This window comes from Bidens hawaiensis, unplaced genomic scaffold (assembly GCF_021521415.1).
Source record: "Bidens hawaiensis isolate Kalapana, Puna unplaced genomic scaffold, B.hawaiensis_p1.1 tig00037936_1, whole genome shotgun sequence".
NCBI classification, from domain to species: Eukaryota; Viridiplantae; Streptophyta; class Magnoliopsida; order Asterales; family Asteraceae; genus Bidens; species Bidens hawaiensis.
Window position 1 is genome coordinate 35,904 of NW_027496635.1, and position 25,149 is coordinate 61,052.

Consider the following 25,149-nt stretch of genomic DNA (forward strand, 5'->3'; position numbering starts at 1 on the left):
AAAATCTCAAACTCGAGACTGAAAATTTGGAAGCGCGCGACAATACCTCAACGATGCATCAAAACCATCGTAAAAGCCGTGATCCTGCTCGAGTTTTGGTTTAAGGAAACCATCATGAGCGTGTTTTCCGTTGTTATTAAAACCAAAACCGTTATGAACCATGGTTGCAGAAGGCGGTAGTGGCATTGGGAAATCGGGTAGAATAGGATTAAAAGGTAACGGGTCAAAACTCCCAAGAAAGTTTGATGGAATATGACCGGTGTTAAACTTTTCGTTGTAACGAAGATGAAGATCTTGGACTAGTGGTTCGGGTTTGGGGATGTTAGTGAGTTTGGATAGTGGCTGGTTAGGTGCGTTGGCAGCTGAACCGTGGGTGCTGTTTCTGGCTGCGGGTAGTTCATGGTTGTGTTTCCCTTCGTATGTTGTAAGAACCGCTTTTAAATCATCAGATGCCCGTTCCACATGTTTTCTCACTGGGCAGCCAGTAGTTGTGCATTTGTAGTAGCTCCTGTTATGTTTTATCTTTAACGTGTCAAATGTGTTAAATTTATTAAAAAAAGAAACTTAAAATAAATTAATTATTACCTGGGATTTGGGTTTCCTTTAACAACTTTTTGCCCGTATTTTCTCCAACGGTAACCATCGTCCAGTATATCAATCTCACTATCGATTCGAATCACCACTCTCGGTTCACGCATAGCTCGTGATACCAAACTTGTATCCAGTATAAAGTTTCCTTTTTTCCTGAAATTAATATAAGTATGAATAATAGAAAAGGAAGGGCAAATACCATAAAAAAAATACCAACATAGTTTGTGTATTTTCCTATAAAAGTAACAACTTTCTGCAAATACAAAATTAACATATTTTTTTATCTGCATAAAAGTCCCTCAACAATTTTTTACACGTTAAAGTCCCTCCGCATGTTAAAATTGAACAAAATTTTACCTTTTTTACTTATTAATCCTACGTGAAAAAATAGTTGAGACAAATTATGTTTTAAACTGGAAACACGACAAGGCAATGCCCGTTCAATGTACGTTTTTTCTTTTTCATTTTTAATTCACTAAGTTGATAATAACAAATAATCTTTCAAAAACAATATAATAAAGGTACATGAGCGCGGATGACGTAACTGAAAACAAAGTAAAAAACTAAAAACATATAAAATGATTTGTATACTTTTAAAATTGTTAAAAAGTTATAAACAGATAATTTTTATCGCTATTATTAATATAACTTGTCAAATAATGTTTTCATGGTTTCATTCAATCATTATTAAGAGATATTTTTTTTTCAAATTTAACATGTTAAGAGACTTTTATGATTTAAAAAAAACTACATGTGCTAAACTAACCGTTGCGGGACTTTTAGGAGAAAAAACAGAAAATATGTTATTTTCCAAACAAAAAAATGTGCTTAAAAATCATCTTTTAATAAAACAATATTTAGAAAGTGCATCTACATGGGATAAGAAAAACCACCTTCTTTTCAAATCTGATTTATCTTCATCTGCATCATCTCCTGTTCCAATGTGGGTCCCATCTTCACTAACATCATAACTACCATTCAAAGACGAAAACTCTGGAGCATGTGACAATAAATCAGAACTATCAGTAACCATTGATGTCGAATTCGACAAGTCCACGCTTTCTGGTGTTTGATAGTTTGCAGCATTACTGTCTGTTGGCCCGTTTACACTGCGTTTACTTTGATGATTATGAGCACCTTTGTAAATGATCTCAGTCACATGACCGTCATGCGAACGCTCCACTTTTTTCTTAACTTGACAACTCGGATGCGTGCATTTGTAGTAGCTTCGAGGATACTCGCTACCCTTTACTTGTTTTTGTCCGTATTTTCTCCAGTTGTATCCGTCTTCTGAATTCCGCATGTTTGTTTCTTTAGGTTGTATGATTGGTGTCATTTGGTTATTAGTTTGAGATGGTTTATCAGCTGTTTTCAAAGGTTTAAGTCCTTCTGAAGCATGCATATTGGTAACAAAGCTTTTTGTGACAGTTTGTTCCGGAATTGCCCCTGGGAATGCAGATGGTATTGGTGGCTGCATCAAAGGTCCAAATTCATGTAAACATTAACTTTAAGATGAAATTAAAGATGATTATATAATAAGTTGATAACTAGAGGAATTCGTGATATGCCGAAAATGATAAAAACAAACAAAGTCGTGATATGCGAAAATGGTACCGACGCGTGTTTTACATCAACTGAAAACCATGAAAACAAATATCGGTTTCAGTCTGCCACATGATATATACGAGAAAATAATCAAGCCGACAACAATAGAAACGAATAAAGTCGTGATATACGAAAATTGTACTGATACGTGTTTTACATCAACTGAAAAACCATGAAAACAAATATTAGTCTATCACATAATATATCCGAGGACAAAAATTAAGCACGCCTCCGTATTTAGCTTTTTTGAGAAATTTTAATAAAAAGGTAAAAAACTTTGTGGCTATCCACCAAAGTACAAAATAATATGGTTAATTTATAAAAAAATAAACTATAGTAATTTGAATTAAAGAGGATTATATGATAAGATAATAACTAGAGGAATTCGTGATATGCCGAAAACAATAGAAACGAATAAAGTCGTGATATGAGAAAATGGTACCGACGCGTGCTTTACATCAACTGAAAACCATGAAAACAAATATCAGTATCAGTCTTTCACATAATTTATACGAGAAAAAAAATTAAACACACCTTCGTATTTAGCTTTTTTAAGAAATTAAAATACAAAAGTTAAAAAACTTTGTGGCTATCCACCAAAGTACAAAAATTTTATGGTTAATTTATAAAAAAATTTAACTATAGTAATTTGAATTAATAATTAAAAAAAACAAGAACCTTTGTGACCAAATTTTTAAACACAAAACTTTTGTGGTCAATTTATTAACATAAAAAGTCTGCTATAAAAAACCTTAGTGGCCAAACTTGAAATTACACAACTTTGATGATCTGTTTTCAAAAAAGGAAAAGTGCACTGCTCATGCAAAGTTTTTCATAAACCACTATTAACATATATATATTATTTATAATTGTAATAATATTCACCTGATTTTGTAGGTCTGGAATGCATGGCCAAAATATAGAATTACTGTCACAACTGCTGTCATCAAATGCTGAATCCATGCCTAAAATTTCATGATTCATAGGTGGGAAAAGAAGAGTTCCATCAGTAGGAGAGTTCTGTAAATAGGAAAAATTACACAATGGTAAATCAAGAATTTCAGTATATAAAAAAATGTAATTTTGAGTAAAAAGAGAAGAAAAAGAAACTTTGTGTGTGACTAGGCCTGTAAATGAACCAAGCGTTCGGTGAATTGTTCGTGAACTGTTCGGTTGAAAGTTCGTTTACTTAATAACGAACGAACATGAACAAAAAGTTTGTGTTCGTTTAATTAAACGAACAAACATGAACACATGTTTCGTTCATTCAATTATGTTCGTGAACATTTGTATACGTTCGTTTATGTTTGTTCATATATGCTCATTTATGTTCGTTTATGTTTCTTTGTGTTCATTTAAGTGTGTTCATTTATGTTTGTGTTCATTTAAGTAAGTTCATATACGTTCGTTTATGTTCGTGAACTGCTCGTTTAGATTTTAAATAAACGAAAACGAACATGTTCATTTTTTAAACAAACGAACATGAACACCAAATATTTGTTCGATTAAGTGTTCGTGTTCGTTTAAAGTTAAATAAACGAACAGGAACATACCCTTGTTCGTGCTTGTTCGGTCCGTGTACGTTCAGTTCGTTTACAGGTCTAGTGTGACCCATGTAAGTTTGATATGAGGGGTTGGATGCTACAATATGTTAATCCAAATGAATAGAGGTAAAAGCAACCTTATCACTAATTAATATAAATAGGTAATGCTTGTACTGCACAAATACTTGTCTAACACCCTTTACAAGTCTTCTAAAAACTTGTTATACTTCAGAACTTTACAACATATGTTATCACAAATGTGTCAAACATCATCTTTTTGCAATGCATTTAACAAACAACAAACATGCAAATAGTGATTCAAATTTATGTAATGCTTACAATTTTTCTTGTCATGTTTAATAAGTAAAGTATCATGTCATTAATCATGAGTAAACAAGAAGTATATTTGATGGTCTTCTGATTGTAAGAACTCATAATGGAAAATGATTATGATTCAGTTGTTCTAAATATTTAGGGTAAAAAAATCATAATAATTATTGGTTATTTGATTATCTGATTCTAATTCTTTCATAGTGATTACTTTGAAAATCATACTAATTATTGGTAATCTTAAACTCAAGAATGGTGAAAACGAGCCCAGCTAAACCAGACTAGGCTCGAGCTCAAAACATTTTGACTTATGAGAGCTCGAGCTCGGCTCGTGAAATGTTTTTCAGGCTCGGGCTAGGCTCGTTTATTAATTAATTTACATACGTTTTTAGTTATAGTTGTATATTTTGAGAAAAAACCTTAATCGAGCCTAAGCGAAGCTCGAACTCGTAGTAGTACCTTAAACGAGACAAAACTCAACTCGAGCTCGAGCTCATTTTGACTTATGAGAGCTCGAGCTCGAGCTCGTCTCTTGAAATGCTTTTCAGGCTCGGGCTAGGCTCGGGTATTATTTAATTTACATACGTTTTTAGTTATAGTTATATATTTGAGAAAAACCATAATTGAGCCTAACCGAAGCTCAAACTTGTGCCGTACCTTAAACAAGCCGAACCTCAACTCAAGCTCGGCTGTGCTATGTCAAACTAATAAATAGAAGTCCAAAAGAGGTAAAACTTAAAATTATACAAGACTCGCTGAGCTTAAACGAGCTTCCCATACAAGACTCGAGCTCGGCTCGTTTTGACTTACAAGAGCTTGAGCTCGGATCAATAAAAAGCTCGAAACAAGCCAAATTTTTCGAGCTCATGCTGATCCCGAGCCTCAAATAAAAGCATGTTTTGTTATCGAGCCCGAGATGAAGCCTTGTATGGGAAGCTCGTTTAGGCTCATCGAGCCTTACAAGCCTATGTATTTTTTAGTTTGACCTCTTTTAGATTTCTATATATTAATTTCACATTCCACAACCAAGCTCGAGCCGAACCTCGAGCTCGTTTAAGATACTACACTCAAAATATACAAATATAATAAAAAATGTATGTAAATATATTAATTACTAATAAACCAGCCAATCCCGATATCGCAGATACAACTCACCAGCGGAGCTCGGCTCGCTTTGACTTACAAGAGCTCGAGCTCAGATCGATAATAAGCTCGAAACAAGCCAACCTTTTTCGAGCTCAAGTTGATCCAGAGCCTCAAGTAAAAGCTCGTTTTGTTATCGAGCTCCAGCCTTGTATGGGAAGCTCGTTTAGGCTCATCGAGGTTTACAAGCCTTGTGTATTTAATTTAGTTCTACCTCTTTTAAGCTTCTATTTATTAATTTCACACTGCACAGCCGAGCTCGATCCAAAGCTCGCCTATATAAATATAATTAAAAATGTATGTAAATATATTAATTGCTAATACATTTACACCCCTACTCGCAAGCTGCTCGGCTCGTTAACAATTCTAATTCTACCTGCGGATTAGAGAGCATAGTGGGCGAACCAAGCAACGAGTCCATACTAATATCCTCGGGCGCCGTAACAAACTGCGACCACACCGAAGTCGAACCCGAACCCACCCGAACTCTCTCATCACCCTTCAACACAAAAAACTCATTCGGAATCAACCGATTCGGAGTGGTAATAAGATCTCCCCACTCATCTTCATCATCTTCAACACACATCTCTTCTTCTTTCGCCAGCATTATATGAATTGACTGACTGACTAACGGACTGAGTGAGTGAGTGACACTGTGTTGTTGTCAGATGATACGTACAACATGCACAGACCACAGTATCAATCTATCTAGGCTTAAAGCTGTTTAGATTAAACAGCAGCAGCCATTGATGGAGTGAGATGAAGTGATTTGCTCTATTATTATTATTATAATATATTGTGGTGGAAAGAAGAGAGAGGAGTGTGTTTCAGTTAGCGGGAAAATAGGAGCGGTTATGGATGGCCGGGAAGAGTTGAGCGGAGGTTTGGTGGATTTCTGCATGAATCTCTAGACGTTATAATAATAATAATAAATTAATAATAATAATAATTTTAATTTTAAACTATAAATAAAAGAAACATAATAGAGCATTATTCTTAAACGTCACCGGATTGTTGTATTTGTAAATGAAAGGTTTTCTTATGCATTTGACCCGAATTCACATGTATGAGTCTCACCAAACCCATATAGCCCTTAAATGAGTCATAAATAACATCTCATTCAATTAAAAATTAGTCTCACTAGATATTTGATATGAAAATTGTATAAAATAAGGATATGCTAAAAACTAATATCTGATTTAAAAAAATATATGATTATTTATATTAAGAAACAATTTTATTGGAAAAAAAATAAGCGGATTATGGGTTTCAGCAAGCCTAGATAGTTTTTAAACCGGGTTATAACAACTCATTTATTTGTGAAACCCTTTCATTATCAAATCCTAAGTATATTATTAACTTTATTATAATAAATAAAATTAAAAAATATATAAATATTAAAAACGGCTAATATAAACAACGCCATAATAAAGGGGATACAAGCAAGTAATATATAATGCATGCAATATTTGTTTATGATAAATAATGTAATTTATTTTGGTTTTAAATTGATAATTCATGTTATTTATTTACTTTTTATATGACCAAACTTGCGAAAATGAAAGACAAAAGCTACAAAATATAGTTGTATAATCAATCAAAAGGGTATCGAAACTTTTTTGTTTTATTTTTCTTTTATTTTGTAACATCCACACTCACACTAACCACAAATGGAAGATAATACACAAAAAAAAGATACAATGTGTTTACTATTAGTTGATTAGTTAAATACGTAAGTTAATAAAAAAAACAAAACTAAAAAAGAAATAATGATATAGAAAAAGTTGAAATAAGAAAAGGTTAGTTTACGTGTTTGGTTTTTAATATTGTATATAACTTGTTCACTTGTAAAACTAATAGTTGAGATAAATAGTTTTGAGTGAATCACCATTGTTTATAAATATTTGGATCTTGTTCAATTTATGTAGTACAACTTTTAAGTGTGCTTAGGACTTAGGTTAATAACTTTGCATTCAAAGTTAATAATTCAAGCAATAAAAGTTTTGAAGCACATTAAGGATGAGAGTTATGAATATATAGCGTATCAGCGCTTACAACTATAATGATTCATCTATGTTTTACTTTAGTATATTTTGAAAATAATCACACATGTTCTAAGGACTCGAAACATCAAACATATTTCCATATCCATCAAGCAAAAAGAAAAGTTTTGGGCAACATAATAAAGTTATTCTATAAGACCATGTGTTATACCGTGCGTAGTGGGACGTCATCCCACCCTATGGAGTTCTTATAGCGTCGGGAGCATCGCCCTCTGGGGCGCTATGGAGGGAGGGATCGCTTCCCACAAAACGCCGAACGGAGGAATAGGTGAATGATGATTGGTGGGTTTTTATTTGTTTTTTTATAATTAATAATAATAAAATAATAAGTAGGTAATAATTAGTGGGGGCTTCATCCACTGCACCGTATTTTGTCAAAACGCCCCTGTGGGGAATTGGCGTCACATGACGCAAAACGTCACCATAGGGGTTCCATACACTACACACTGTCTTATAGTAAGGATATTTTCACCTCTTATTTTTCACGGCCAAGTTGATAGGGTTGTATGCAATATGGTGCTTTGACGGTGGTGGCCAGGCGTTAATTGTTTGGCGATAGAAGGAGAAAAAGGGTGGCACCATGGTGTTTCGGTTGAATGAAGGTTGCGTGAGGCGGCGCAGAGTGGCACCACCATCGCATCATAACACTTAGTCAAAAGAGGAAACCCCCAATATCCATTTAACCAATTAAAGTCAAAAGATTATCCAATTTTTAAATTGTTAATCGGAAAACTATCGGACCCGACGATTTAAATTTGACAAGTGATAATTTATAAAAAAAATAATTTATTTTTGTTCTCATTAAATACCGTCAGATCTCGCTAAATACAAACTTACTAATAGAACTGTCGGATCTCGCAAATAATATTGTCGGGTCTAACAGATTATAGTTCTTATATGTAACAGTGTAACACGATCGGATCCCACAACATACACCGGTGTGTGACAATACAAACATGATACAAATCCGACAGTTTTAAAATGAACATTAACTTTAAACTTTTTGGTCAAATGAATAATCTTATAAGTTGTGTGATAAAATAGACATTTTGGGATTTTTCCCATCTAAAGTCTAAAGTCTAAACTAAGGGAGTGTTCGGGTTTCCTTATTTGCCTACTTATAACTTTTTATTAAGTTAATAAGTGGTAAAAGTGTAACTTATAGAACTTTTAATCTCACAATATAAGCAATCCCAGACACCTTATTTCTTTTAAAAATGTTTATAAGTTATAAGTTGATGAAAATAAGCAATCCCAAACACCCCTTAAACATGTTGATATGAAAAAACCCCAATCAATCAAATGTCAATTCCCGCTTAATAAATCTTGAATGAGTTTTTGATGCAATTTGCAAGTGCAGATGTCTGTGCCGTTGTTTGTTTTGGTAAACGGTGTCGTATCACCTACTACCGTACACACTCCACCAGTAACAACCTTGCTTCAGTCACACCCTGGTTTGTTCAATTTGTTCCATTCTCTAAACTTTATATTATATGCCAATTTGTTAACCTTTATTAATTAATTAATTAATTAATTAATGTCACATTTGATTTTATAATTTTGCAATTATATTAGCAATCACTTACAGCAGCAATTAGAATCATAATCAGGTTACCCAAACACTGTTAACAGATTCAAATGGAAATAGTTTACTTTTTTAAACACACATCTAAAGTGGATCCCGAATTAGGGTGTGCGCGGTTTGGTTTGTGTCGGTTTTGGGCTTAAACGGAAACTTCGGTTTTTGGATTTTTGAAAACTGTTCGCTTTCGGTTTGAGTTCGGTTCGGTTTTGTCATAAACGTTTGAACATTTTAGGCCGAAAAAATGGTTAAAATAATGAATTTGGGCATAAATCATTTTGTCACAACAACAAAAAATCCCACCAACAATATAAATCATTTTTTTAGTAATAAGTAATTGATTATTATACATACAGACTAAAATATTTTAGTTACATATTTATTAAATTCCTATAAATTACTTAAAATAAAAACTAAAAATTTGTTTCGTTTTGGTTATAATTATTACATTTAAAACCAAATCGTAAATTCCGTTTTTACAAAAACATAAAATTAAACCGTCGGTTTATGTTTCGGTTTGTTTTTTTTTTTGGTTTGTGGATTTTTATATTTTTTTTGGTTTTCACGCACACCCTTATCCCAAATCGACAAATTAATAGTTCGGTTTTTACAAAAACATAAAACCAAGCCGTTGGTGGATGTTTTTGTTTGGTTTTTGCATCCGAATCGACAAATTGATAGATACCTGAGTTAAAAATTGTATGGCTAATAATCGAACCGTGCACATTTCAGGTGCATACACAATCTTTAGAACTCAAAACAACGGTTCAGAATTAGTGTTCTACGAAAGACATTTGCGCAGGCTAGCTACATCCGCAAAGATTCTTTATGAATCATCACCAAATCTTCTATTCAAGCCCGAAACCAGTTCAACATTATCATCATCATCATCATCATCACTGCAACAAATGAAGTTTCTAGAATGGGAATCAAAGATCCCGTCTTTTGTTAACGACTCAATGACCAAAGCAATGCCCCTTGCACTCAAAGAGAGAAAAGGTGAAACAGAGTTGGCGTTCACGTCTCTCGTGACAGGAGATGAAGAAGATAATTATAGGCGGTTTGATGTGTATTTACATGTTAGTTTATATGCTCCGGTTGTATTTGGGGTCAAGAAAAATGGTGCTCGTCTGGCTGTTGTGGGTCGTGGGCGGGATGTTGCAAATGCAAAGTACTCGGATTGGGTTAGGTAAGTGTAAGTTAGCTAGTAAGTACATGTGGCAGAACGGGCGGGTTGGGTCGGTTTTGTAACGGGTCAATATGGGTTCGGGTCAAATATGTAGTTTTCGGTTTGATCTGAGACGCTTTTTGTCCAAAAGCTTAATATTTTTATTATAGTAAAATGGTTTTGAAGGTTTATGCTTAAATAATACACTTATTAAGGTTTTTGATCCGTTTTCCGTATAGTTATTTTTTTATTAAATTTATCCATTTGACCCGTTAAGAGAAAAAAAAACACGACTTGAATCGACCCATGTAAATGGGTCGAAATGGGTTCAAGTCAAATGTTAACATTTTCGATGAACAGGTTGGGTCGGGTGACATAAAACACTTTCTGTACAAAATCTTAACTTTCTAAATAACTAAAAAAACTGTGAGATAAAACTACTACCATTATATATTTTTAATATTTATCTGCTTTTTGTAATAAAATAAATTAGGAGACTTTATGCATTAAAAAATACATTTTCAGCCCATTTACATAACTGAAAATGACCCATTTATAAGTAAACGGGTCGAAATTGCTACCTTTAGCAGTAAGATTCATGCACAGCTTATGTGTTACTTTCTAAGACGTGAAGGATATGAAAATATGATTATTATGCAGGATTAGGAAACCTTTGGAAAAATTGAGGCCTCCATCAACTACCGAGCTCCTGCTATCAAATGATGGAGATCAGATTCTTGAAGGTTGTTTGACAAATTTTTTTGTTCTTTCTCGTAAGGTATAATGTTAAAACTGGTAATTTCGGTCTTTCTAAGTAAATGAGAGGAATCGAGCTATGTTTTTCGGTCTTTCTAGGGCATACATGCCAAATTAAAAAAAAAAAAAAGCTAAAAAGCAAATGGGTTAAACCTCCTAAATCATTTTATCAAAAAGTTAGATTATTATATATGCTTGTGCTGTTTTTTAATTTCTTTAGAGATCACGTTATCATGCTAAATGTAAGCTGCATCTTTGACTTCGGTCATTTGGTATCTTATTTAACTTTTATTAAATTATTTTCTAGCTGATTTTTTTGTCATGCAGGATAATATAGAAGAATCTGCAGAAAATAAACTGCTAAAAAACAAATATGGTTATTCCCTTGAATTACAAACAGCTCCCATTAGTGATGGTGTTCTTCCAGGAGTAGTGCAGGAAGTGGTCATCGAGTAAGTTAATTTCTAATTTAATCAACAAATTTTCGTTTTACAACTTTAACATGTTATAATTCCAACTTAACTTAAAGCCGGATGAGTTTTTTTTCTTGATATGTTGACATTACGGGCCGTGTGAATATGTTACTTTTGTTTTACAGGGCATGTTTGAGAATTGGGATCCCGATACGAGAAGTTGCTCCATCATGGTCCAAACGCCATTTGTGGCAAGAAGCGTTTATTACAAGTACGCCCTTTACTCCATAGGTTCTAATTGTGAAGTGGGAAAATATATCACAAAGTTATGCATTGAAAAACATATGATGTAGAACACGATAGATGTAATGATATTGTTTTGTGGAAAGATAAAATAAAACGCAGGGGGGGGGGGGGATGGGAAACTTCTAAAACACAATTGGTATTCATAATATTTTCCAACAAATCATATGTGAAGCTCTCGCCTCGCGGTTTTTATAACCAAGGTTTGAACACAAATATATATTATATTAGTAATAATTTTTCTTTTCAAATAAAATTACGTGGGAGGTTTTATGCATTAAAACTACCTTTGACTTGTTTTCTTTTTAGCAATTTTTTTATTATACGCGTTTGAAATGAAATATAAAACATAACCTGAGTCTACTCATCTAACCGTAAACGGGTTGAAGTTTTCAGTTAAAACTAGCATACAATATCTACCTTTTGTGTTTATTATTATTACACATAGTAAAGAATTATACCTTTTTTACAGACAGCTTAAGGCTTTTGCAGCATGTGGAAACAATTCGAGTTCCGAGTTCGTGGGACTCACTGAGTTCTAAAACCTGGAAGGAGGAAACATGGGAGGAGAAACAATTTGAGGTTTGTAATTTATTATTTTATTTTATTTTATTAATGATGCATGTAGGCTTTCTTGCTCATGAAAAATTTATTTATTATTATATTAATAGGGCCCTGGAGGCATAACTGCTATAATCCAGGTAAAGTATATTGCTTATTGTTTTTAGGCATGTATAATTTGTTGGTTTTTGAAAGCTATAAATTTGTAAATAAAAAAGACGATATGATAGGTCGATGGCTGGTAAGCATTTAGTACACTTAAGGCTAGGGGTGAGCAAGAACTAAATCGAACCAAAAAACGACGAAACCGAACCGAATTAACCGAGAATCGGTTATCGTGTATTTTTTGTATCCCTGGTTAACCGAACATTTAATATTTCCATATATTTCTAGCTTTTATACCTCATTTTTATGTATTTCATGTTTTACAACCCCCCCCCCCCTCTTTTTTTTTTTTTTTTCCATTTCATGCATTTATGCATCAGTTTCATGTATTTCTAAGTAAGATTGTTAGCCCATGTTTGATTTTGGTTATTAACCAAACTGAAAAGTTAACCGAATAAACCGAACTGGTTAACCGAAAGTCAGTTGGTTAATTTGGTTGGGGCTAATTAGTAATAACCGAACCGTGCACACCCCTACATAAGCCTACTTTCGACCTGTTAAACTCATTTGACCCGTTATAAATATAATGCAAACCAAACCGACCCGTTTTTTAACTGTAACTCTAATTGGTAGGAGGAAGTCTTGAAGATGGCAAAGCTTGAAGGCCACTCTGTCAAATCATTTTTGTAAGTAATGTATAATTAGAGCAATATTATTTTTTTACTTTGGTTTCAAAGTTCTTGTAAGGTGTAGAGTTGAACAATATGATAATTCTATTTATGAGACTATTGTAGTTATGACATACTCACTTTTTTTTAGTTGAGATATTTTGTCTGAAATGTTATAGAAAATTAGATATACCCTTATGGGCAAACTGGGTTTTGGCCAACCCGAATTAGTTTGGAACCGGTTGGGGTCACGTCAAACAAAGTTAAAACAGGTTTTGACCCAAACTGGATCGTTTTAGAAACCGTTTTTAAAGAATATCAGACCAGATCGGTTTCAAACCGGATTAAAAACTGGTTTCATCCCCAAACTGGTTTAAAGACGGATTCCAAGTATATACCCCGACCAAATTACAAACCAACGGATCAGATTCAGTTATGCCAGTTTCACCCAAACCGATTTAAGGATTGGTTTTTAATCTTGATCGGTCTGGTGTGCCTCTACACTTAGGGCACTCCTTGCACTGGTCTTGGTATAATATGTATCATCTGCACATGTATCATAGGATTTTATTGTATATCATATAAGCTTTAGAACTCGTGTATTACACGGGATTTGTCAAATGATAAAAGTAAATAAGGTCGCGTTATTTCAATTGTGATTCTCAAATAATATATGAATTAATTTAATGTAGACTTAATGGAAAAAACAAACAGGTTAACGAAAAGTACTAAAATAGCATGATTTTGGAAACTCGGGTGTTGATTTGCAAGAAACTTAAAAAATGTACTAAAGTTGCATAGTTAGTCAAACTTTATGTATGAAAATGGCATTATTATGTTATAACCCAATTGACGAAATGGTTTTGATCCATGACCCATGGATAGCTAAAATGAGTGAGATGAGAGATTAGAAATTAGAAGAAATGTAAGCTTGACATCTAAGCTTCAATATTTTCATTTATTAGTATAGTAAGATAAGATAAGATAAGATTTGCAAAATACAAATATGTAATAGGAAGAGACAGACAACAAAATAAAAGTCAAGACAATAGATCTGTGTTTCATATGGTTGGTTAATGTGGAGACTGGAGAGGTGTTTTGCATGCATATTAGAGCATTCGCATTAGTTTATTATAATTTTGCTAAAAACAGAACACATTTATTCTTAAATGTTACTCATCTATTTGAAACTCCCACATCCCCTATTCCATATCTATCCCGAGAATCGTGAATCACTTAAAATTTTAAGACGTGACGAGTGAAAAAAAAGATATTAAAATCATGTTTTTAATTATATGATAAATAATTTGATAATTTTACAAATTTGCTAGTATTTCTAGAGCTCAACAACATTGATCAAAGAAATAAAATAATAATTAATAATAATAAGAAACAGGTTACTAAAATGGCTTCTCTAAAACACAAATGAAAGTTTTTTTAAATAGGTGTATTATTTTTATTAATCGCAATTATCATCTTTCGGTCGCTTTCGGTCTTAACTAATGAATTGGATGCTGATGGTTCCAACTTTCAACATATTTGTCCAGACGGCTACGACTAACATAATCCCAACGCCGTTAGTTGCAGGTCGCCAGAAAAACGTTTTTTTTTCCGGAAAACTCATATTTTTTCGAAGAACTCAACATTTTCTATCAAAAACCCTAATTATGGAAGTCGTTGAAGCCCTAGAACCATCGTCGGAATCGGTTGGTGGTGCTCAAATGATGGTGGTTGGTTGGTTGCCAGAAAAACGTTTTTTTTTCCGGAAAACTCATATTTTTCCGAAGAACTCAACATTTTCTATCAAAAACCCTAATTATGGAAGTCGTTGGAGCCCTAGAACCATCGTCGGAATCGGTTGGTGGTGCTCAAGTGATGGTGGTTGGTTGGTGGTAAGTCAATTGGTGGTGGTAGCGGTGTTCAGGTGGTGTTTTCCGGCAAATCGTTAGGAACAAATACGTTGAAACATAGGACCGTCAACAACCAATTCGTTAGTTGAGACCGACAACGATCAAAAGATGATAGTTGGGATTAATAAAAACAAGTTACCAATAAACTAAGAGCATCCACACTAAAGAGTTTTTAAGGGTTATTTTTGGGTGTTTTTACATTTCATCAGTTTTTTACCTGTTGTAGACATCATTTTTGTGACTCATTTTTAGAAGAAGTTCTTGGGTAAAAACTAGAAAATTGTGATGGAGGCGGGGCCTTTTGCAAATAGTGGCCCAGGTGAAGGTTTTGGGTTTAAAATATGATGATGTGGTTTTTTGGTGTTTTTATAATTCTTTATATGGTGGTTTTGGATGTTGATAAAAATGATAATTTTATGAAGTGACAACTAACCAGGCATGTTTTTTTTCATGTTTTTATACCTCCTTATCATGGATGCTCTAAGAGTATTCATAATCTTTCACCTATCCTTATTCCTATAATTACACTAAAAATCTTATTTTTATAATATCTTTATCATTACATTTACTCTTTGCTCTACCCACAACCAATTTAAAAAAATTAATAAGGTTTAACAGATGAAGAATAACATTTTCTAGACTCCATTCACAACTCATAACTTCAATCACAACTCATAACCACACCCAAAATTATAAAAACCTCACTCAGAATATGTAAAGGAAGTGTTTCAGAGCATTCACATACCTTCTCATATCTTCAAATATACACTAAAATTAATGCAAATGTCTCTCTTTATCAATTAAACAAAATTTTTCTATGCATTTATTATTATTATTTGAATGGCCACAAAAGATTTCATTAAAAAACTAGAAATATTTTTTTTAGAACCACAGTTTTTTTGTATTTAGGTTATCACACTCTCCACATTTGGAGAGCCCTCATGCCTCACTCTGGTCAGACTATATTGTCTTAATCGGGCCCACGCTGGCTTCAAAGTTTGGCTTGGGTGTTTCCCTGGAAGCCATACGGCCGACTGCTATTCGACAATCGTTGTGCCACCACAAGTGTATAACTTTCTAGCGTAACACACGGTGGGACAAAAACGCGAAGAGCTCAAAGTTCGAAATGACACATTTACACAAGGCATAGCTCAAATCATTCATTACCAATATTCATTCAAAAGTGACGTAAGTGAAATTCAAACTTGAGTCTTTAAGCCTCCTACCACTAGGCCACAAGTAAGGTGTAAAAAAAACTAACAAAATACTAGACCATCACAAAATTTCGTTAATAATATACATTTATTATTAGACATGATTTGGTCACTGATGTCCTTTGTGATGTGTTGAAACGAGCGGGGATCTCGGCAAAAAAGAAGCTCATGTGAGTTTCCTGTCAAATCTCTTGAAGGGAGGTCTACTCTCCGACCAACAGACGTCTTGTGTTTGGATGGGCAGAGGGAAACACGATTGTATTGACCTACTGGGGTATCCTTCTTGTTGGCCTTAGGGATACCGGGTTTGTTGTTAGGCAGACCGTGTTGAAGGCGGAATCAGGAAAAATTACTAAGCATGAGAAACACGTGTCGAAAATCAACATGTCTTCATTCCTTTTGCTTTTGATATATTTGGGTCCTGGCCCCGAAACTATTACATTTCTTAAAAGGGTTCAACGGGTCGTGCACAGCCAAAGGACTATAACTTTGTTTTCAGTAGGATCGAGTTTTCCATTCAAAAGAGGATGACGGCGCAACTTGTTGCCTACTTATCCACCCCTCTATTATAATTGGATTTTTTTTTTTTTGAACGGCCAACTAAGTAACGTCGGGTACTCCGTACGCGACCCCCATTGGCTAAAGGTAGCCCGAGCCGGCCACTAGTCCGGACGGACGGAGCCCCTAGCGATCCACCTATTGAGGGATTCACTGGATAAAACCCGACTCCCACGCTCGCCAAACGGCACGACAGCGAGGAGCCGGTAAACCGGGTGAGATCAAGACTCGAACCCTGGCAAGTCAAGGTCATCCCTCATATCTCCCATATATATTGGTGATTGTGATGTTTGAACCTCCTACCTCTCACTAGTAAGTGTAAGTGCTCTGCCATTGAGCCACATCCAATTTATATTGGATATTTTATTTAATGAGATATAAACAACCAAAAAAAATAAATAAGTATTTAAATAGTAATATTTTATTCTTTTTCTGCCCCCACCACTATAAAAGATGTTGGCCATTTAGTTTTATACTTTTACTTGGAGTCAAGTCAACACACAAATTTCGAATCCAACAAGCGGATCACCGATTCTGTCTTAATCATTCGTATAATTTCTACACAAAATCCAGGTGCAGATTCACTCATACTCGTTGTGTATTCATATGCTATTAGATTTGTGCTCCCGTAATGACTCGTTGTTTTGCTAATTATTTATTTGTGTTAGGATTTTGATACATTCAACAATGGCAGCTCCGGCACCGGCATCGCAGCGACCTGTCTCACCATGCTGTCACTTTGAATTTCCCGAAATCCTGATTGCAACAAAAAGCTTTGACGAATCATTAGTAATCGGGAAGGGAGGTTTTGTAAAAGTTTACAAAGGTAACGTAATCTATGGAGCAAGTCCTGTGGTTGCTGCGATTAAACGTTTGGATCCAGATTCAAGTCAAGGGGTCAAAGAGTTTTGGTTGGAAGTTGAAATACTTTCCACTATAATATTGTGTCCTTGATCGGTTATTGTAATTATGAGAAGGAGAAGATACTTGTTTATGAGTATATGCCCTATGGAACACTTGATGATCATCTCCATAAATTTCGTACCCCTCTTTCTTGGTTTATGCGACTCAAGATCAGCATACATGCGGGTTGTGGGTTACGCTTCCTGCACAATGAAACTGGAATTGACTCTGGTATTATACATCGAGATATAAAGAGTTCAAATATTTTATTGCATGAAAATTGGGCAGCTAAAATTTCAGATTTTGGGTTGTCAAAAACATGCCCAACGAATCAACCATCTACTTACGTCAAAACACGTGTTAAAGGCAGTTTTGGGTACTTTGATCCCAGTTATTACCAAACTGGAATGCTGACAAGTAAGTCTGATGTGTACGCTTTTGGGGTGGTGGTGTTGGAAGTGTTGTGCAGGAAGCGTGCAGTGGATAAAACTCTTGATGAGGACCAATGGAGTTTAGTGGCATGGGTTCAAGATTCTATTAAAGAAGGGAAATTAAAGCATATAATTGATTCAGATATAAGGGGCGAAATATCCCCTAAATGTTTGAAGGAGTTTGTTAAACTTGCTGATAGATGTTTGCAAGACAATCCAAAACAACGACCTACCATGGTCGAGGTTGTCGCCAGTCTTAAGAATGCACTAAACATACAAGAGAGAATCATTATGCGACTTGTAGAAAATAGAACAATATTTGGTAAAATGGTTGATATGCTTCCATTTCATTCCAACGCAGAAACCTATGGTATTTCTTGAATAGCTTTGACATTAAATTTATACTTAGGTGTAGCCCTCTTTGCAAATATTAGTTGTATATCAGTGAAAATATTTTTTATGTTTATGTTTCTTGGGATGTGATGGTTTGTAGATTTACCCAAATATAGGATGCAATAGCATTAAGAGGTTGCTAGTTAGCGTTTACAATTGGAGACTCATTTTCATTCGTTACAACATTGGACCAAATTAATATGGCAATCATTTGCAGTGAGATGCTTGCTTAAGACGTTCTAGAGGCATGCTTTCTTTTAGTGTTCTATTTATGCATAATTCTCATACAAAAACTAGTGGACGTGGTAACGGAATTTAGTGATTCATTCTGTTTGGTTTGCCTAGAGTGTAGGTGGATGTTAGATGTATGCTAGTATAGAGACTCTGCATTACCTACAAAAGTTATATAACTTTCAATTGCATTGTGTAGTATAATGATTTTCACAAATCACAATAGTTACCTATAGCATATTGCTCGTTGTGTTTTCTTTACATGTTAATGAAGGTGTTAATTCTTATTGTTCATATATGAAGCGTGTTAGTAAGAATGGAACCGAGGAGTTGGAGGTGAATGGAACTAAAGAAAAAAAAAGAGATAATTCTTAGTGAATTATAGAGATAATAGGGATAGGTTGTGGTAATTTAGTAGTAAGTATTTGAGTTAAATAAATGCTTGTTTTGCAAGGTTAGGAATAGTATAAATAGGGTTTTTAATTAGTATCAATATGTTTTTTGTGTGGTTCTCGGTCAATAATAATAAAAGAGACGACCTACAATTGGGTCAAGAACCAGTTGTTTGCTCTTTTTGCTCGATCCAGTTAGTTTCCAACAATCATGCATATTTGGACAAACGTTACTTTTTGTGGCGGTCAAAAACTTAAACTTTCATGTATATTATCTCTTTGTGTTCATGTGTTTCAGTCGATGTCATTTCGAAGTTATCAAGTAACAACAACGACAACAATAGAATTGCTAGTAATATTGTTCGTGTGAACAATAGTATGCTTCCAACGATGAAAGAAGTTCATGCTCATTTCCAAAGTCCAAACCCAAGTCTGAAAGAGTATACGTTTGATGATTTAGAAAAAGCTACAAAAAAGTTTAGTCCGGATTTGTTATTGGGCGAGGGAGGTTTTGGGAAGGTGTTATTAGGTTGGGTTGAGCAGAACACGTTAGCCCCTTCAAAACAAGGTGTAGGAATTGCTATTGCGGTCAAAACGCTCGATTGCTGGCACAATGGATCATATGCACAAAGGCTAGTAAGTATCACCAAATGTTCATCAATTTACAACTCTACTATGAATGCCATAAATTTAATCTTTAACAGAAAAACACAATATTCTAAATAGTACTCTAGTTATAGGGGGGTACCTTAAGCACCATCTTGTAACCAATTTACTTGTGGGTTCCACTAGCGTGTATACTGTTCGAGAAAAAGTACCTTAATACTGAACATCCTAGTTGAGAGACATATATATTATATACTAGGAAATCGAAGTGTGTTTTCAGCCACAGAGAAACTCGAACTACAAACTAGTATGTATCTGTTATTTTGGTTTAAGCCTAATGTAATTCAGTGTTGGAGTGATGCATCTCCCCATAAAATCATATATTTGCAAGTTTCATCAACTTGTTGGCTAATTTTCCAATTATAGCTAAAATCTACTGTCATGCAAAGTATTCATGAAATTTCATTGAAAACTTTCTCCTTGTATATGTCTTAATGTAAAACACAATGGAAAAACTATAAAAAAAAAAAAAGCTGACATAGTAACATGATTATTTCGTTTCTGGATTTTATTTTGTGAATGCATCTTAGGAGTCTTTTTCATAGATAGAACAGTTTTTAATCTTGCTAACTGTAACTTAAAATTATGTGAGTTCAGGCACAGGCACAGGCACAGGTGAACTTCCTAGGACATCTGGCTCATCCTAATATAATTAGACTCTTGGGATTCTGCAGAGATGAACCTCTTGAGTGCTTGCTTGTTTACGAGTACATGCCCAACAAAACATTGTATCACTTTTTATTCAAAGGTAAACTATATTAGGATCTTTCTAAACCATTATTCATTAAATTTTTATTTAATTGTTACATTTCTCTAATTGATTAGTTAAGTATGATTAATAGTTGTACACATGCACCAGATATTGCCGAACGACTTTCATGGGGAACACGACTTTCGATAGTGATAGGAATTGCCCGTGGACTGACATATATGCATTCAGCAAATCTCATACATCGTGACTTACACTCCTCTCATATATTTCTGGATGATGTATGTACTCTTATAAGCCATTTAAGATTGATGTTGGTGATCAAATCACTATAATATGTTTATGCCATATATCAAAGTTAAACCACTTATTTTACTCTTTCTTATTCCAGAATTTTAATGCAAAATTAGGGGGGTTTAGGTTGGTTAGATATGGCGATGACGCCGAGGAAACACCTGTTACTGCTACTACTACTACTACGCTGTTTGCGGGAACTTTAGGTTATATAGCCCCAGAGTATCTTTCAGCTGGTGCGTTAGTGATTTGTATTTTTAGATATAAAAGCAAATATGTTTATTTTATTGCTCGTCACCTTTTACCTTCAACTATTGGTTAAAGACAAAATGTTTATAAACTTTGAACATCATAATCATGTGATTCTAAACACCCTTCAATTTACAGGGCATTTGACTACCAAGAATGACATCTATGCGTTTGGAGTGGTGTTGTTGGAAAGTATAACAGGCCAAAAGGTAATAGATCTCATACGGCCAGAAGAGGGGTATCTGGATTGGGCACTTCTGAGCCTATCAGATAGAAAAAAACTTAAGGAGATAATGGATCCACGTCTAGAACACAACTACCCCATACAAGGTGATTTAGAATGCGCCGCATTGGCATTAAGATGCACTGCAAAGAAACCCACGGATAGGCCTTCAAGTGAAGAAGTCTTGCAGAATTTGGAACAAATATATGCTCTTCAGTAGCTGGTAACCTTAGACAAATTATTAAGTGGGGAGTGATAATTGTTGTAAAATATTTCTACACACAATCTCTTTGTAAAATATCACATGACGTGACAGGGTATGCATGTACTTTCTAATATAAAGCTAGGGCATTCACAACAGGGTGCAATGCCCAAGAGTTGGAAGATGTGTCAAGAAAGGAAAACAAATATGGACTTAATTTATTGTTGTGAAGTAAAGTTTGAATGGTGAAGTTTGTTTGTTTATGCAAACTTCAAACAAACAAGAGATGGTGGGTCTATTTCCCCACCCTCTCACATGGATATATACTTATATATCTACCTATACTAATAAACAAAAATAATAATGATGATTTGTCATAACCACATTCAATCCTAACTTTAATTTTAATGCTATTTTCTAATCTCAATTCTCCTTAATCCATGTTATCCATGGGTCATGGGTCCTTGAAGTAATAAGTTTAATGCTATTTGTAAACCATTAAATATATGTAATAAGTTTAAAATCAAAGAGTGAATTATTAAATTAGTTAAGTAATATTAAATTAGTTAAGTAATAACTTACGAACTGTTATCGTATAATAATTGGTGACCTATGTTTATAATATATATTTAATTATGTGTGTACTTCAAATTCCGTTGAATAAACACAATATTTATAATTATAATCTTATAATTTGTAAAACACTATTTAACTTACATTCGTATTGGTCAAATAAAACATCTTTAATATATTTAGTTAATCACCAATATTTTATTTTATACCACCTTAAAACATTATTTCAATCTTAGAAAAATAAAAAAATTTAAATATGTAGCATTTGAAGTACGTGTGTGTGTGATAATATTAAAATTATTCTATAAATTAAAAAGAAAATCCATAAATTACGTATGATTAAATACCTAAATTTCGGTAATTTGAGAAATCCCGTGTAATACACGGGTTCAAAAGCTAGTTATATATATATGGTAATAATAATATTTTAATGAGGTTTGTAAAGGTTTGTTGTTGTGGCAATGTTTTAAAAACCGGTATTTTACTTGTACCGGACTGGGCTAAAAAATGGTACAAATGGTTGAACCGGGTTATGCCGTAAGGTTCAACCGGGTGAATAGTTTACTTTATAATCTCCTATAATGTAACTTCATTCCAAAAAATAACCCAAAAGTAAATGATTCCATAACAAAAAAATAATCTAAAGTTAATCCATATTAAAAAATAATACAAAAGCACTCAAATTTTTTAAAAGTAGTCATAAAGTTTACATGTTTGAATATTAATTGTTAGGTTAAAAGTAATTTTGAAAAAATATGGGCCGTAAATATCAAAATTTCTCGGACATAAAGCCGGTTTACCGGTAAAACCGGTATTTTAGACAAAAACCGTCGGTACAATGTACTAACTAACCGGCCAAAAATGCCGGACTCAAAGTACCGACATGTTGTGCGAAATCCGGTTTAACCGGTTCTATCAATCGGTTTGAACCGGTTTTTAAAACAATGCAAATAACACCCCTGCTGTGGTTCTCTCCGTTTGAAAGCCTCTTCTCTGTCCTGGCGTTGACTTAGTTTTTACTTTTACTAACACCAGCAGCTGTCACGACCACCGCCACTACTTACCGCCGGTGAGATCTTCACCGACGCCGTTGCGTTGCCGATGCGATTCAATCAGGTTCAGTTGACCATAAATCTACTAATCACATAATCCAAAACCGATACATACAACTCATAGATGATTTTTATGAGTACACACACAAACCCTAGCAACACACAAATTTCGAATCCAACAAGCGGATCACCGGTTTCAATCGGTTACAAACCATTTTCTATATAATCGGTTTCAAACCGGTTCGGTTTCGGTTCAGTTAACCGATTTGTTTGCCCACCTCTGCTCACCACAATAAAAGGTGTTGAGTGTTGACCATTACGCCCTATTTCAGATTCTAGTTTTACTTCGAGTCAAGTCAACACAAAAATTTCGAATCCAACAAGCGGCTCACCGATTCTGTCTTAATCATTCGCTTAATTTCTACACAAAATCCAGGTGCAGATTCAGTCATACTTGTTATGTATTCATTTGCTATACAGCTTCTGTTAGATTTGTGCTTTCTGAGTATGTAATGACTCGTTGTTTTGCTTATTTATTTATGTTAGGTTTTAGATACATTCAACAATGGCAGCTCCGGCACCGGCACCGGCACCACAACAACCTGTCTCTGCTAACGGTGTTGGCAAGGACTTTGAACCCTCCACCTCCCGGTTTGGACAATGCCGTCACTTCGAATTTCCCGAAATCCTGATTGCAACAGAAAACTTTAACGAATGATTAGTAATTGGGAAAGGAGGTTTTGGAAAAGTTTACAAAGGTAACGTAATCTATGGAGCAAATCTTGTGGTTGCTGCGATTAAACGTTTGGATCCGGAATCAAGTCAAGGGGTAGAAGAGTTTTGGTTGGAGGTTGAAATACTTTCCACGTTGCGCCACTATAATATTGTGCCATTGATCGGTTATTGTAATTATGAGAAGGAGAAGATACTTGTTTATGAGTATATGCCCCATGGAACACTTGATGATCATCTCCATAAGCTCCGTACCCCTCTTTCCTGGGTTCTACGGCTCAATATATGCATAGATGCGGGTTACGGGTTACGCTTCCTGCACAATGAAACCGGAATTGACTCTGGTATTATACATCGAGATGTTAAGAGTTCAAATATTTTATTACATGAAAACTGGGCAGCAAAAATTTCAGATTTTGGGTTGTCAAAAACATGCCCAACGAATCAACCATCTACTTACGTCAAAACACGTGTTAAAGGCAGTTTTGGGTACTTTGATCCCAGTTATTACCAAACTGGAATGCTGACAAGTAAGTCTGATGTGTACGCTTTTGGGGTGGTGTTGTTGGAAGTGTTGTGCAGGAAGCGTGCAGTGGATAAAACTCTTGATGAGGACCAATGGAGTTTAGTGGCATGGGTTCAAGATTCTATTAAAGAAGGGAAATTAAAGCATATAATTGATTCAGATATAAGGGGCGAAATATCCCCTAAATGTTTGAAGGAGTTTGTTAAACTTGCTGATAGATGTTTGCAAGACAATCCAAAACAACGACCTACCATGGTCGAGGTTGTCGCCAGTCTTAAGAATGCACTAAACATACAAGAGAGAATCATTATGCGACTTGTAGAAAATAGAACAATATTTGGTAAAATGGTTGATATGCTTCCATTTCATTCCAACGCAGAAACCTATGGTATTTCTTGAATAGCTTTGACATTAAATTTATACTTAGGTGTAGCCCTCTTTGCAAATATTAGTTGTATATCAGTGAAAATATTTTTTATGTTTATGTTTCTTGGGATGTGATGGTTTGTAGATTTACCCAAATATAGGATGCAATAGCATTTAGAGGTTGCTAGTTAGCGTTTACAATTGGAGACTCATTTTCATTCGTTACAACATTGAACCAAATTAATATGGCAATCATTTGCAGTGAGATGCTTGCTTAAGACGTTCTAGAGGCATGCTTTCTTTTAGTGTTCTATTTATGCATAATTCTCATACAAAAACTAGTGGACGTGGTAACGGAATTTAGTGATTCATTCTGTTTGGTTTGCCTAGAGTGTAGGTGGATGTTAGATGTATGCTAGTATAGAGACTCTGCATTACCTACAAAAGTTATATAACTTTCAATTGCATTGTGTAGTATAATGATATTCACAAATCACAATAGTTACCTATAGCATATTGCTCGTTGTGTTTTCTTTACATGTTAATGAAGGTGTTAATTCTTATTGTTCACATATGAAGCGTGTTAGTAAGAATGGAACCGAGGAGTTGGAGGTGAATGGAACTAAAGAAAAAAAAGAGATAATTCTTAGTGAATTATAGAGATAATAGGGATAGGTTGTGGTAATTTAGTAG

The 25,149-nt window shown here is 34.4% G+C and overlaps 2 protein-coding genes and 1 pseudogene across 4 annotated transcripts; 2 read left to right on the top strand and 1 right to left on the bottom strand.

The window, feature by feature from the left end:
• Positions 1–6: 6 nt before the first annotated feature.
• On the bottom strand, positions 7–5,803 carry LOC143589846 (WRKY transcription factor SUSIBA2-like). Its single transcript, XM_077070487.1, has 5 exons — positions 5,590–5,803; positions 3,082–3,216; positions 1,485–2,062; positions 586–744; positions 7–508 (listed from the first exon to the last, which is right to left on the bottom strand). The coding sequence occupies exons 1-5, from the start codon at positions 5,797–5,799 to the stop codon at positions 7–9; spliced, it is 1,584 nt and encodes a 527-aa protein (XP_076926602.1). The 5' UTR covers positions 5,800–5,803.
• Positions 5,804–8,620: 2,817 nt separating this feature from the next.
• Positions 8,621–12,966, top strand: LOC143589857 (uncharacterized). Of its 3 annotated transcripts, XM_077070498.1 has the most exons (8): positions 8,621–8,730; positions 9,591–10,047; positions 10,687–10,804; positions 11,110–11,234; positions 11,381–11,466; positions 11,971–12,080; positions 12,170–12,199; positions 12,798–12,966. In XM_077070498.1, exons 1-8 carry the CDS (start codon positions 8,637–8,639, stop codon positions 12,852–12,854), a joined length of 1,077 nt encoding a protein of 358 aa, XP_076926613.1. In that variant the 5' UTR covers positions 8,621–8,636; the 3' UTR covers positions 12,855–12,966. The 3 variants fall into 3 exon arrangements, with proteins under 3 accessions (XP_076926613.1, XP_076926611.1, XP_076926610.1); XM_077070496.1 differs by having other exon boundaries at positions 11,971–12,199; XM_077070495.1 differs by lacking the exon at positions 12,798–12,966 and having other exon boundaries at positions 11,971–12,324.
• A 7,704-nt stretch (positions 12,967–20,670) lies between these two features.
• Positions 20,671–21,225, top strand: LOC143589847 (putative serine/threonine-protein kinase PBL8 pseudogene; annotated as a pseudogene).
• Positions 21,226–25,149: the final 3,924 nt, after the last annotated feature.

Bases quoted from the DNA above. Each gene is read 5' to 3' on its own strand.
- LOC143589846 (XM_077070487.1), bottom strand. From the start codon at position 5,799: ATGTGTGTTGAAGATGATGAAGATGAGTGGGGAGATCTTATTACCACT. The intron at 3,217-5,589 runs GTAGAATTAGAA...TCCTATTTACAG, and splicing joins CTATGCTCTCTAATCCGCAG to AACTCTCCTACTGATGGAAC. The intron at 2,063-3,081 runs GTGAATATTATT...CCTTTGATGCAG, and splicing joins TTCCAGACCTACAAAATCAG to CCACCAATACCATCTGCATT.
- LOC143589857 (XM_077070496.1), top strand. From the start codon at position 8,637: ATGTCTGTGCCGTTGTTTGTTTTGGTAAACGGTGTCGTATCACCTACT. The intron at 8,731-9,590 runs GTTTGTTCAATT...TGCACATTTCAG, and splicing joins CTTGCTTCAGTCACACCCTG to GTGCATACACAATCTTTAGA. The intron at 10,048-10,686 runs GTAAGTGTAAGT...ATTATTATGCAG, and splicing joins AAGTACTCGGATTGGGTTAG to GATTAGGAAACCTTTGGAAA.